This window comes from Phycodurus eques, chromosome 5 (genome assembly GCF_024500275.1).
Source record: "Phycodurus eques isolate BA_2022a chromosome 5, UOR_Pequ_1.1, whole genome shotgun sequence".
Taxonomy (NCBI): domain Eukaryota; kingdom Metazoa; phylum Chordata; class Actinopteri; order Syngnathiformes; family Syngnathidae; genus Phycodurus; species Phycodurus eques.
The window spans coordinates 23,007,187-23,021,341 of NC_084529.1; the positions used below are offsets into that span (position 1 = coordinate 23,007,187).

General features: G+C 41.7%; 1 protein-coding gene across 1 annotated transcript in view; it reads right to left on the reverse strand.

Moving 5' to 3' along the window:
• The window catches only part of alpk3a (alpha-kinase 3a), a 17,951-nt gene extending 4,246 nt beyond the window's left edge, over nt 1–13,705 (reverse strand). The window contains exons 1-13 of the mRNA XM_061676474.1: nt 13,452–13,705; nt 12,888–13,189; nt 12,591–12,623; nt 12,125–12,246; nt 11,823–11,940; nt 10,362–11,724; nt 4,867–7,939; nt 3,756–3,903; nt 1,502–1,629; nt 1,384–1,419; nt 630–904; nt 463–551; nt 169–386 (exon numbers count right to left, since the gene is read on the reverse strand). Of these exons, the coding sequence (XP_061532458.1) occupies nt 169–386; nt 463–551; nt 630–904; nt 1,384–1,419; nt 1,502–1,629; nt 3,756–3,903; nt 4,867–7,939; nt 10,362–11,724; nt 11,823–11,940; nt 12,125–12,246; nt 12,591–12,623; nt 12,888–13,027 (5,743 nt within the window). The 5' untranslated portion in view covers nt 13,028–13,189; nt 13,452–13,705. The remainder of the gene's footprint in view (nt 1–168; nt 387–462; nt 552–629; nt 905–1,383; nt 1,420–1,501; nt 1,630–3,755; nt 3,904–4,866; nt 7,940–10,361; nt 11,725–11,822; nt 11,941–12,124; nt 12,247–12,590; nt 12,624–12,887; nt 13,190–13,451) is intronic.
• Between the last annotated feature and the right edge of the window lie 450 nt (nt 13,706–14,155).

The following is a 14,155-nucleotide window of genomic DNA, read 5'->3' on the forward strand; positions in this document are numbered from 1 at the left end:
GCAATTTTAGCTGTCCAACAAATATTTTAAATCTGCTTTTATGTTACATGTACATAACCTTAACAACTGTAGGATATCCCTGTGGGAAACATTGTGGTTCTTTATATACCGATGCCTTTCTCATTATGAGCCATAGGATCTGTTTGTCAGTGTAATTGTGTGGCATACCTTCCATGCGGGTGATGAGTAAATTGCCGTGCGTCCACTGGTGAATCCAGTGCTGGAAGGTGCTGCATTTCTGTTCCATCTCAGAGGCACTTTGAGCAATCAGGCAGCCTTTACCATCTGTCGCACAATACTTGAGGAAGACCCCCTTTAGGTCAACTTCCACTGTGGCGTACGGCACTGAGTTGGCGGGTCGGTACATTAGGTACTGAGGAATCACTCTAAGGGTGGGAACAGACAAAGCATACTGACAAGGACTTAGTAGCAAAGCTGCTGTGCACTAGTTGTGTGACTTACTCTAGTGAAGAGCCAAAGTTTTCAATTACTCTTGCTTCAGCCGCAAAGATTTTACAATATTCTCTGATCATGTTCTGGATTTTGCATTCCTGGGCGGAGAAATCAAATGAAAAACAACAACGTGAGGTTCATGAGCAGCAATTTAACCACAAAACCTTTTCACTCACTTGTTTTGTCATTTCTAGATTTCTGTCTATAAGGTTGTTATCCAGCTTGGTCCCGTAGGCGATGGGGTTTGGAACCTTGATAATACATGTACTTCCAGACTCATAGACAGGATTTAGGCCGTAGATGACTTTCACTCTGCTGGCTTTATGGCTGACACCCTCGCCGATGTGTGCCATCTCGGTCATGATGCGGCCAAAGTACTTGTCGCCCCAGTTGCTGGAGGTGGCGAGGCCTTTGGTGAACAGCAGTGGCGTCATCTCTATCTCCTCTCCAACTAAAGGAAATGCAGAAGGTTCAAAATTCTAGATTCAAATTCTAGATTTGAACCGCAAACCTCAGAACTGTGAGGCAGACATGCCAACGGCAATTCCATCCATCCATTTTCTATACAGGTTAGCCTGTTTTGGGTTGTGAGTCGCCGGAGCCTATTTCAGAGAACTTGGGGTCGAAAGGTGGACTACACCTTGGACTGGTTGGCAGCCAATCACAGGGCACACATTGTGACAGACGTTCATTCACACTCACATACCATCCCTGAGTGGGAATTGAAACCACGCTGCTTGCACGAATGGCGAGTGAACCATTTCTCTATCAGTGACTCATAACTTAATTTTCAATAAACAAACAAAAAAAAGTAATGAATCTCAAAACAAATAACAGAGTGTACAAACTCTTTTGTTGCACCGCAAAACTATTCTGGCATGACTAAGCAAGTTGAAAAAAAGTTTGTTGGTACACCGAAGCAATAGTTACCTTCCAAAGCCTCTCTGAGAAGTATATCAGACAGAACTACAAACAGAGAATGGAATGTTTCAGAAAAGCAATGATTTAAATGATGATTTATGATTCAAACTTGGATGTTGCATCTTACTGTCCACGCTGAGGAGGAAGTCTGTGGTGTCTGTGCCGTACTCGTTCTGGATGGTGCAACCGTAAACGCCACAGTCTTGGCTTGCAGCCAGAACAATAGCCAGTGCCACTTGGGTCTCATCCCCTGCATCTTGATGACAACATTAAAAACACATCAGCAGCAGCAGCCTGACAGAAACAGTCAGTGACCAGATAAGAGCACAAGATGTCGCTATAAGACAAAGGACAGTGCCGTGTGGAAACACGCTGCTGATACAGCAAGCAAAAGTGCATATATATATATATATATATATATATATATATATATATATATATATATATATATATATATATACACAACCCCAATTCCAATGAAGTTGGGACGTTGTGTTAAACATAAATAAAATCAGAATACAATGATTTGCAAAACATGTTCGACCTATATGTAATTGAATACACTACAAAGACAAGATATTTAATGTTCAAAACTTTATTGTTTTTAGCAAATAATTATTAACTTAGAATTTTATGGCTGCAAAACGTTCTAAAAAAGCTGGGACAGCGTCATGTTTACCACTGTGTTACATGACCTTTTCTTTTAAACAACATTCAATAAACATTTGGGAACTGAGGACACTAATTGTTGAAGCTTTGAAGGTGAAATTCTTTCCTATTCTTGCTTGATGTACAGCTTCAGCTGTTCAACAGTCCGGGGTCTTCGTTGTCGTATTTTACGCTTCATAATGCGCCACACATTTTCAATGGGAGAGAGGTCTGGACTGCAGGCAGGCCAGTCTAGTACCTGCAGTCTTTTACTACGAAGCCACGCTGTTGTAACACGTGCAGAATGTGCGTTGAAATTGTCTTGCTGAAATAAGCAGGGGTGTCTATGAAAAAGACGTTGCTCGGATGGCAGCATATGTTTCTCCAAAACCTGTATGTACCGTTCAGCATTAATGGTGCCTTCACAGATGTGTAAGTTACCCATGCCATTGGCACTAACACAGCCCCATACCATCACAGATGCTGGCTTTTGAACTTTGCATCCATAACAGTCCGGATGGTTCTTTTCCAACGTCCACAATTTCTAAAAACAATTTGAAATGTGGACTCGTCGGACGACAGAACACTTTTCCACTTTGCATCTGTCAATCTTCGATGAGCTCGGGTTTAGAGAAGCTGGTGGCGTTTCTGGGTGTTGTTGATAAATGGCTTTTGCTTTGCATAGTAGAGTTTTAAGTTGCACTTACGAATGTCGCGTCGAACTATATTTACTGACATTGGTTTTCTGAAGTGTTCCTGGTGATATCCTTTACACATTGATGTCGGTTTTTGATGCAGTGCCGCCTGAGGGATCAAAGGTCACGGGCACTCAATGTTAGTTTTCGGCCTTGCCGCTTACATGCAGTGATTTCTCCAGATTCTCTGAACCTTTTGATGATATTATCGACCGTAGATGATGAAATCCCTAAATTCCTTGCAAATATACGTTGAGGAACATTGTCCTTAAACTGTTCGACTATTTTCTCACGCACTTGTTCACAAAGAGGTGAACCTCACCCCATATTTGCTTGTGAATGACTGAGCAATTCAGGGAAGCTCCTTTTATACCCAATCGTGGCACCCACTTGTTCCCAATTAGCCTGTTCACCTGTGGGATGTTCCAAACAGGTGTTTGATGAGCATTCCTCAACTTTCTCAGTCTTTTTGGTCACCTGTCCCAGCTTTTTTGGAACGTGTTGGAGCCATAAAATTCTAAGTGAATGATTATTTGCTAAAAAAAAATAAAGTTTATCAGTTTAAACATTAAATATCTTGTCTCTGTAGTGTATTCAATTAAATATAGGTTGAACATGATTTGCAAATCATTGTTTTCTGTTTTTATTTATGTTTAACACAACGTCCCAACTTCATTGGAATTGGGGTTGTATATATATATATATATATATATACTTGTATTGCCCCAGGAGGTAGTGAAAATATTGTGTCGTATTACAGTTCATGTGTCTAGCCAGTTTCCGTGTCACAGCTGTGAGGTTGACAGTCACATGAGCTGTAAAGTCTGTGCACTGAGAATATCAAGAATAAAAGTAGGCCACAGGGTGCTCTCTAAATCCTCATCTTAATCCTTGTAGAATCATTTGTTTTATATCACTACAGCTTTATGGCCAGTCATGCTGTTTGTATATCCTCCCGAATATTAGCACAGAGATGCCATTCTGCGCACAACTTGGCTGCGGTGGTCTGTGTTCGAGGTAATGATGACGTCCTTTTACCTTCTCTTGACCTCCAGTATTTCCTCTTCATCCCTGAACCATTTAATGGTGGAGTCGGAGAGTATGTTGAAAAACTGGCACCACAGCTTCAGGTGTCCGGAGGCATCTGGGAAAGGTTCTCCTCTGATCTTACGGATGACCTGTGGTGCTGTTTACACAGTACCAAACACACGCTCTAATGCAGTTCGTAGAATTCACCCTTTAGAAATTACACATCACACAGTTTTTCCCATCCATCCGTCTTCTATAGCCTTTGTTTTCATCAGGTGAGCTGGAGACATGGTACACCCTGGACTGGGTCGCCAATCAATCACAAAGCACATACTGACAAAATTTTTTTTTAAATCTGATGGACATTTTAGAGGCTACATTTAACTCAACGTGCATGTTTTTAGAATGCGGTTGGAAGCCAGAGTATCACCTATGTGTAACATGCAAACTCCATACACGAGAGTCTGAGCCAAAATTCAAACCTAGGACCTCTCCAATGTAAGGGAGACGAGCTAACCATTAATTCAGGTAACTCACATTCCACCCAAAAATCTTTTTTTCCCCGTGCAATTGCAATTGCAAGATTACGCAGAAACTACAGATCGTGATGGTTTTATTTAAACTCACTAATCGTGATCGGCCCCAAAAATCCTGTTTGTGTATAGCCTAGTAATAATAAAGTAACTCGCAATTGTGCTGAATAACCACTGATGTGAATGAAGGCACTCAAGTTCTTATTTAATGGGGCAGGGCGTACTCATGCCCGATGCCAAAGTGCGTCCCTGCGCAGCCTTTTAGCCAAAACTGATATAGTGAAAAAAAGGTTTTACACTATATCTCCACAATGGAGTACTACTAGTATGTTCCACTCACAAGTGTGTGTGTTCACTGTGATGGGTAAAATGCAGAGAACAAATTTTGTGTGCATCCATGCATGTTCATGACAATAAAGGTGATTCTTCTTCTTCTGCTACATAGTACTGTCTTTCCACTTTTTCAGGAATTACCTTTAAACACGTATAATGTATTTAGAAACAGATCTCTGAATTCACTTTACAAGGTCTTTGAATATGTTATTCCTGAGCACACAACATTGTATCTTATTCTGATCTTATCTTACCTTTCAGAGGGTCAAACTTCTTTTCAGCAACTTTCTCCTCTTTTACACCCTTGACTGGGTCCTCTTTGGGCGGTTCCTCCACCACTTTGGGTACCTCCAGCGTGGTCTTCCTGCGATTCATCAGTGGTGAGCGCCTCTCTGTTGGGGGGGTGTTTTGTCCCACGGGGGCTTGGAGCAACGCTGCTCTGCGAGCCTGGCTGGGGGACATGTAGGGGCTCTCCTTCTTGTTTTGAGCTTCCAGCGCGCCGGCAGCTTCGTCCGGATCCTCTTTAGCTTTAGGAATGAAGATTTTGCGGCGGGCTCCCGAGGCCAACTCCTCGGGCGTGGCGGAGCGTATGAGTGAAAGACTGTCCCTTCGTTTCAGCCTCGGGCTGCTTTCACATGACAGCGATGATGTCGGCGTAGAGGACGTCGGTGTTGATCCGCCACTCGTGTCATCGTCCGCCTTGTCGCGCTGACGGTCGTCCACTGTGATCACAGGGACCATCATCCCAGCATCACTTTCTAGCTCTGCGGCGGCCTTGGACATGAATTTACGGATACTGCCAGGACTCAGTGATGGATGAGTGGGGGGTTTGTGTGCGAGTCTCTCAACAGGGGCTCTGCTTCTGAGGAGGTCCTCAACAGTCACAGTACTGTCAATCTTAGCCTGTTTTAAGGGGGTTTCCTTCAGTTTTTCAAGGGAAATATTGTCCTCTGTGGTTCTACTCAATGAAGGCCCACTGCCATTCCTCCTTTGTAGCACAGTTTCATTTGGCATAGAAGAAATGTTCTCTGTTAAACTTTGTTCTGCCATGTCTTGAGGTTTTTCAGACATAGCTGTCGTGTCGTTGCCAGAGCCACGCTGTCTTACACTCTGTGTGACCACCAAAGTTTCAGTTTCTGTCCACTCAGTGTGAGTGGTTTTCTTTGGTTCGCTCTCATTCTCATGACAAGTGACAGATATTGGCGGGACCACAAACAAAGTCACCGTCGACGTTTCTAAGGGCTGCAGAGAATCCAGGACTTGCGTGTTTACGAATTTATGATCCTCCTTGTCATCGCTGGGTGAAACATTTATTTGAGGAATGGTTGCATAGTTTACCTGAGGGAGCTGCTGACTATCTTTCATCCTTGCCTGCAAAATTATTTCTGTCTTGTCATCTAACTTCAAAAGTTCCTTCGCTTCATCTGAGGGTGATGGCTTATCGTCACGACCTGAAGAATCAAGAACATCCCAGGCTATAGCTTGCGGTTTTAAATGTTTTTCTAAAATACTTGGGTCTGATTCTATCTTCTTGAGTGCTAATATAGTTAGTGGCAGAGTGAACTGTTTGGGTTGCGGCTCTATTATTTCAATCCTTGGGACGGCAGTGTTTTCATTTGTGCTTATATCGGACGCGAGTGGAACTTTTTCTGAGGAACACTGCTGTTTCTCATTATGGCCTTGATGCGCCATTTTTGAAGCCTCTTCCACAACACTTAATTTAACCTCCTTATGATCTTTCTTGTCTGTAATGATCTTGACCGACTCCTTCTTCAACTTATTTGCTACTGCTAGTGGTTTCTTCTCTTCTGTCACCATTTCCAAAACGTCATTGTTAGTTTCAGTAAATTGTACAATCACCTGCTTTTGTTCTTTCAGATTGTTCATATTTTCTACAATGTCTCTTAGTCGAGTATCAGTGACTCCTTCCTTCCTTTCACTTCTCTTCTCATGCCTTTTAAAACCGGACTCTGAACTCTGCAGTAGTTTCAGTTTTGAGTCTTCTTTGCTTTCATCTGTTAAAAAAGGCATGTATTCAGACCACATTTTTAGGTCACCCATTTTGGGGGCTGCAGCAGGTAAAAATCCTACATTCATTTCCTGAATGAGAGAAACACTTTCAGCCTCCTCCTTTGTGTGATCTCTCTGTGAACTGCGTGCTACCATATTAGACTCAACTGTTTGAACGGGTGCTTTAATTTCGCTTATTTTGACAGCCTCTTCCAGCGAAGTCAGTGTTAATATAGCCACCTCAGGTCTGTTTATATCGGGACAGGGTACCTCTTTTAATTTCTCTTGAGTTCCCACACATAACCTCTTGGTAGGGTAGTTCACCTGTTTGGCAGGTTTACCCTCTTCCAGTGAAGGTAATGTTAATATAGACACTTCAGGTCTGTTTATATTGGGACGGGGTATCTCTTTTAATTTCTCTTCATTTTGTACACATAATATCCTTGAAGGGTAGTCCAGTTCATTGTCAGGTTTACCCTCTTCCAGCAAAGTCAGTGTTAATACAGCCACCTCGGGTCTGTTTATATCAGGACGAGGTAGCTCCATTAACTTCTCTTCGGTTTTTACACATAGCTTCTTGGTAGGGTAGTTCACCTTTTTGGCAGGTTTACCCTTTTCCAGGAGAGGCGGTGTTAATACAGCCACCTCGGGTCTGTTTAAAGCAGGACGAGGTAGCTCCATTAACTTCTCTTCAGTTTTTACACATAACTTCTTCGTAGGGTAGCTCACCTCTTTGTCAGGTTTACACTTTACTAGCAAAGACGGTGTTAATACAGCCACCTTTGGTCTGTTTATATCAGGACGAGGTAGCTCCTTTAGCTTCTCTTCAGTTTCTACACATAACTTCTTGGTAGGATAGTTCACCTCTTTGGCAGGTTTACCCTTTTCCAGGGGTGGCGGTGTTAATACAGCCACCTCGGGTCTGTTTATATAGGGACGGGGTAGCTCTTTTACATTCGCTTTAGTTTCCCCACGTAATTTCTTGGAAGGGTCGTTCACCTCTCTGTCAGGTTTACTGTCTTTATCCATCTTGTCAACATTTATCTCGCCCCCTTGCAAAGTGGGTATCACATAGAGGCTACTTGTCTCCATAGCTGAGATAACACTGAGAGGAGGAGCTTGATTATCTTTTATAAGGCTGGACGGTTGAGGGAAACTTTGGCTGGTTGGGGAGAGTGACTTATCGTCTCTGGGTGAAGATGTAGCGTCTCCAGCGAGGTGATGAGGTCGCGGTGAAGCTACCAGAGTCTCTGGCTCTTGTTGGTGTGAAAGAACCATATCCACACTTGTGACTGCCTCAGTATGTTTCTCTTCAGCCTAATGGGAACCAAACACAGCATTTTACTGCATCACCAGAGCTGTGTTTACATTCTCAATAAATTCCTTAAAACTAAATGACATTTTTCATATATGCATGAGTATAATATAAATGTATGTTTTCCGAATACATAACCTTCAACTTCATGCGCAACTTTTCAGTGTCATGTTTATGCACATCTATAGCGGCAACCTTTGCCACTGAGACATGTTTCACCATAAACAGAGTAACAGATTACATTTGTGTTATTTGCTAGGCACAGCAGAGCACCAAAACAGAAAAAAACAAAAAAATAAAAAAGATCAATATATTCTTATTTTTTATGACCTGTCAGTTTATTCCAAGAGTTTTTCTATCTCGTGTCACGTAAACAGTGACTGTGTTTACACAGGCAAGAGACCAAGGAAACGTTAGGATATTTGAACACTCAAAATCTGGATCCAGTTTATTTCTTGTTTTGCAGTAGTACAGTAGATTGTCAGATTCATCAATTTTATATCTCATGGCTGTGGTAGAGGAAGATGAATATCATTATCAGGTTGAAAAGAGCATGGAAATGTAGGAACTGAAGTTGCTTGAAGTGCTTGTGTCAGCTCTAAAAAAAAATTAAACTAAGACAAGGGGAATTCCTGAACATTTTGGGCAGGTGTGTGCTACTTACACAAAGAAAGAGTAAATGAATGATAGCTCAGCAGAAACTAGCCAAGGAAATTAATATATCTTACTTGATCACAAAAATGTAAAAATAAATGTTAAATTAGCCCTAACATTGAGGAAACAAGTCTTTCAGGAATATGTAAATGTGCACACAAGTACTGTGTATGGTGTAGGTGGGGTTTTCCCCTCACTGCTTCTGTGTGCCGTTCACACACTTCAAATGTATACAAAGGACAATATAGAAGCTCCATGTAGCTTCGTGACAACATACTAAGAAGAAAAGGAAGTTATTGCTTTCGATGGAAGGGAACTGGTGTCATATTTAGACTAAAAGCTGAAGCTGTAGCTCTCGAAGCTGTGTGTAAACAGTGTAAGACTGTATCACAGTCACGTGAGAAAACAAAGGATTTGACTTCCTCCAGTCACTCAACAGTGAGGTTGTCTATAAAGGGGTCACCACAATAAACGAACCGTTGTAGTTCTACATTATTGACAGTTGTAGTTCCACATTACTGACATCGGATCTCCATTCAACTGGGTCCACTTTGAAGCCAGTGACAGTTCAGTTCAGTTCTTCTTCCCACGGGACACGTGGTAAAACACGTGGTAATCACTCGACAAAACAACACATACGGGTCCAATGAAAACCATGTATCTTTACATTGTGTATGTTTAAAAAAAATAAAAAATAAAAAAAGCAATATTTAGAACTACTGTATTTGGAAAAGTAGTATTCTGTGTTAAGATTTTAGTGATTTTCTAACTATACCATTTGACACACAATTTAGCTTTTTATTTTTGTATTTTTAAATGTTCATTGATCAGTATAGCTTTAACAAACACAAATTAAAAATACTTTTTAATTAATTGTTTAAAATGTAGTTTAAGAACAAAAGAAAAGGCATACATCTATATTAGGCAAAGCAATTAAATGGCCTAAATACAGTATATGCAATCTCAAGTGCAAAAAGGACAATCATTTTGAAAATCACTGCCAAATATCCATAGCGGTGTTAGCTGCCATTATACAGTACATACTGTAGATCATAAATCCCTATTCATAGTATATGCAAACCAATTCTCCATGCTGGCCACAGATAAGAGAAGCATTGCCTTCCTCTTGTCTACATGAGGATTTATTTTTAGTCTGTGGGGGGCTGGTTGCAAGGTATTTGCAAAATGTGACAAGACCGTCCTTCTCATGCTGAGACCCGCCACAAAAGTCACTCGACTAGCCCTCAGACCGATCGTACAAAGCCTTCTATGTAATGTGAGAGCTGCCGTTGGCATTCAGGTTTTAGCCTGTCTTCTGACGCACTGCTGTCTCATTCACCACAGCCAACATCGGAGATATTGCCTGGTATATCTTACAGTGTGCTGTGAAGAAACACAAAATCCCCCACCCCCACATATAACATTACGGAGTGATCTACTCTTTTGGTTCCTCATTTCTTCAACACGTTTGACTCAATGCCTGTGTGGCAAAAGCAGTTTCCAAGGGGCACGCTGACTCAATGCATCAACTGTTAGTGTAGTGTGACTGCCACACCTCCGCCAATTGACATATACCTGAGGTCTTGAGTGTGCTTCCCAGCACTTTTTATGACCAGCCACAACACAAACTCCCAAACATTTCATCATGAACATAGTTAAAGATTTAACCCTGCCGGGGCTTGAGTGTGTTCACCATCTTGTCACGCAAATGCAATCTAAATATAACTCTCAAGTCAAGTGGCAACCGGCTGCTTTTCAAGTCCTCTGTACATACCTCAGTGAGAACTTGAAGACCGGACAATAGCGTTTGTTGACCTGGACCGCTGATTCCTTCGCCTGGTGATACCTCCACGTTATCCACCAGAGTCCCAGTCTCTTGGTTACTTTGTCCTGTAGGCTCTTTTGGTCTCCCGGGGGTAATTCAATAATTGGAGACTTTACAGCTTCTTCAACTTTTACTTTACGTTCTTGTGCTGTCGAGAGTTTCTTTGACACCGACTGTTGTTCTACATCTCCAGACTTTGAAGGCTCTGGTGGCTTATCAATTTCCATAGGTACAACTTGGTCCATGTGAGCTTTGTCAAGCTCTGCCCGATCCTTCTTGTACAGCCGATATGATGGCGGTGTTTGTGATTGTGTAGATTTAGGCTGTATGAACTTGGGAACGTGGTCCTGTTCTTTATCTTTGTTTTCAGTGTATTCATGAGAGTCCTTCTTCCCTTTCCCAAAGAAGAAATCTTTGACTGTGTGCAACATGGAGGAGATGGATGACTGAATGTTATGATGGTCATGATCCTTGAGCGCCTTTCTGTGATGTTTAGGGTGTTCTGCCAGATGTGACATTTCTTGCAACCTTTCCTTTTCTTTCTCCCTTTCTATAACTAACTCCTTTTCTTTTATGTTCTCTTTCTCGTTTGCTGTTTCATGCTCTTCATTTTCTGCTTGTAACTTTCCAAGTCTTCCTTCTTTCTCTGTACTCGCATTTTCGATACATACGTCCATCTCCTGCGTTTTTTCCAATTGAGGTAAGTTTTCGTTCTCTTCACCAGTCTGCGATTGGTGATTCTCGGATAAAAATTGTGCCAAACTGATTCCGCCGTCATAACAGTTTTCACTTCCATTTCCGATCATATGGCCTCTACTGCTACTGCTAATTGTGGTGGTGTTAATGCCAGCATCGACACCATTGGTGATCTTTGGTTTCTTCTTGGCCACGAGTTCCTCAGGGGCCGGTATGTCCTTCTCCAGACTATTGTCCAAAGGTATTGCAGAGGCGGTTTCTTTGACGTCAAAGCTAACTCCATTGGCTCCTGCAGCAGTGTGCAGCTGCTCCCCAGTTTCAGGCTCATTAGCTGCTTGGACCGGCTCCGCTGACGGGACTGGGCGTTTCCTTGGGGGTGGCTCTGGACTAATGCACGGTTCCTCTGTCTGAATATTGTCCTTGACCTCTTTTTTGCTCAGCTCATCTAAGTCTTTACGTTTCTTCTCCGCTTTCTGCTTGAGCTTGGCGAAGAATCTCTGATGGATCTTGAACTCACTCATGGTGCCTACCTCTAAAACCCCTGAGCAAGAGACAATACCTTTGCTATTGCTCGCTGAGACCTGATAGATAGCCGCATCATCCAGTGTGCATCTGGAAATAGAAACACCCATCAGATCAAATCAATCAGAATCTGCATTTCCAGTCCTCTAACATAAATATTTATCATTTCATAGTTGCGCTTCACATACTTGTAAATATGGAGGGTGTGAAGTTTCCCATTTTTGTGGATCTCATACTTTGGAAGTCCACAGTAACGGTCCATTTCCATATCATCCTTATACCATTTCAGTTCTGGAGCTGGATAACCTATAAAAAAAATCAATTACTGTGTTTTACTTTACTATAACACTGCTACTCAGACACTCCACCTGTACTTTTTACAAAGTAAATTCCTTTGTTATGCAGTAAAGTCACACCCATTCTCATGTTACAAACATCATGAATTTGAATTACAGTAAAATAACACAAAAAGTTTTCAAATAGGCCGTACCTGATACAACACAGGTGAACTTTACATTACAGTTTTCCGACACCGCCTTTGACTTTAAGGTGGTCTCAAAGGATGGTTGTACGTCCTCGGTAAGCTGAGCCATGACAGTGCACAAAGTGCTCCTGGAAGGAAACACTGGTTTCAAACAGAGATACGTTTTCCCTTCACATTTTAGAGGCCTCCTCTCACTGGTGCAGTGCATTCCATTTTCTTTGAAGGAAAGTAGTTGTTAATGGACATTACTAGTAGTGGAAAGAGGTTGACACAGAGACTTTTGGGACACCAAGGAAAACAGAAATGCTAAATGCAACATTGAAATTGATGTTGGTCACTGAAACTTAATGCAAGACTGGACAAAACTGAACACTTACATCAACTGTTAAGACTGTAGGTTTCATTCTTGGGGTAAACCAGGTTGTGTGGTTAAGATGTTAGTTTGGAGGAATGTTTGAAACGCATGTATTACCTCGTCGGCCTGTAGTGAGAGTACCTTGAATAGCTAGTTAGAGAGGAGGCAAATGCAGGGTTGTTCATGAATAACTGAGATTTTGATAATTAATCCATTTATATGAAATAGGCTAACGATGTCCCTCCTCTTGAAAAACAACAACAACAAAGCACACTGACATTTTTGTAATTCTGATTGGTTTTGTCTTTATTTGTGTTAATTTTTGGGAGCGCTTTATCTCAAGCTGTAGATTCAGCTGCTTCGTCTTTACCACCATACACTATAAAATTCCCCATTTAAACCAAAAATGTTTACCTGTTTTCTGGCCTAACATTTGAGAGGTAATTACTGCGGGTTTCGGTGCGGCCATTTAAAGAGCTGCTGTCCTCTTCGCTGAAGCTGCTGGTCCTACCGTTGGCAGAAAAAGAGCGAGTCATTGGCCTCCTGGAAGTCATCGTGCACTGCAGTTATTCACCAAAGTTTTGAAATCCACTATTATTTTACCACCCCCCCCCCCCCCAAAAATAATTAAAAACAAATCCTTAGTCACGTCCTCAGCTGGCCAAAAATTCACTGCCTTGGATCGTAGTAGAATTTTCTTATTCATATAAAAGCCCCTAAAAATGAAGCAAAAACACAATTAAATTTCTGGAGCACAAACACATAGTTAAACTACATTAATCATTATTCATCCCGTACTAAGCACACACTTCAGTTTCCATGCTTGTCTTATCCGACCAGCCAAACTACTAGCATTGGAAGTTATAAATAGTTTGATCTATCAAGTTGTAATCAAAGGCAAGCGAAAAACAACTTAAGATTTACACGCTCAGTGCTTGTTTTGGGGTCCATATAAACATGGTAAATGTTCCAACTTACCATTGAGATGTTGTCTGTGTTTCTTTCGAGCCCTGTGTCTGTGAAGAAAGCCTCTGGAACTGCAAATCATAGGCGCACATGTGTTGCCAGCAGGGCCCTATTTTTAGCGGGCCCACAAATAGGTGCAAGAGCACATCAGATTTTCCAAAACTACACAACAATGAAGTCTTAAGTCGTCAACAGGTAACAATTACTATTTGAAGACGCTATATGAATAGTATCGAAATAAGTTGTCAAAGAGTGTCTGGTCTGGTGTAGACACTGCGCAAGACTGTATGGGAACATTGAAAACATGTTTGTGGTAGAAAAGCCTCCTGGATGGATGCAGCCAGTGACGTGTGTTCTACCCATGTGTTTTCCTCAAGAGCATACAGCTCAAATGTCACATCAATGGGACAAACAAACATTCCTCCCAGTGCAACCATACATGTTGAGCTTTGAGCACAAGTCATTGAAAGGCATGTTACTGTTTCATTTTAAACCCATTACTGTACTGAAAGGCTGAAACCGGGACGCACTTTTATCAATTGAGCAATCTGACATCATTTTTTAAATCTCCGGGTCAACAAGCACACGCAACGTTACAGTTTTACTGCTCATCCTCGATTGGTGTTTGAAGAGCGCCTGGAAATGAATGTCATTGCTTATTACCGTAATATAAAAACATACGGCTCCTTTTGTTTTTTCCTGTAGACGCAATTTAA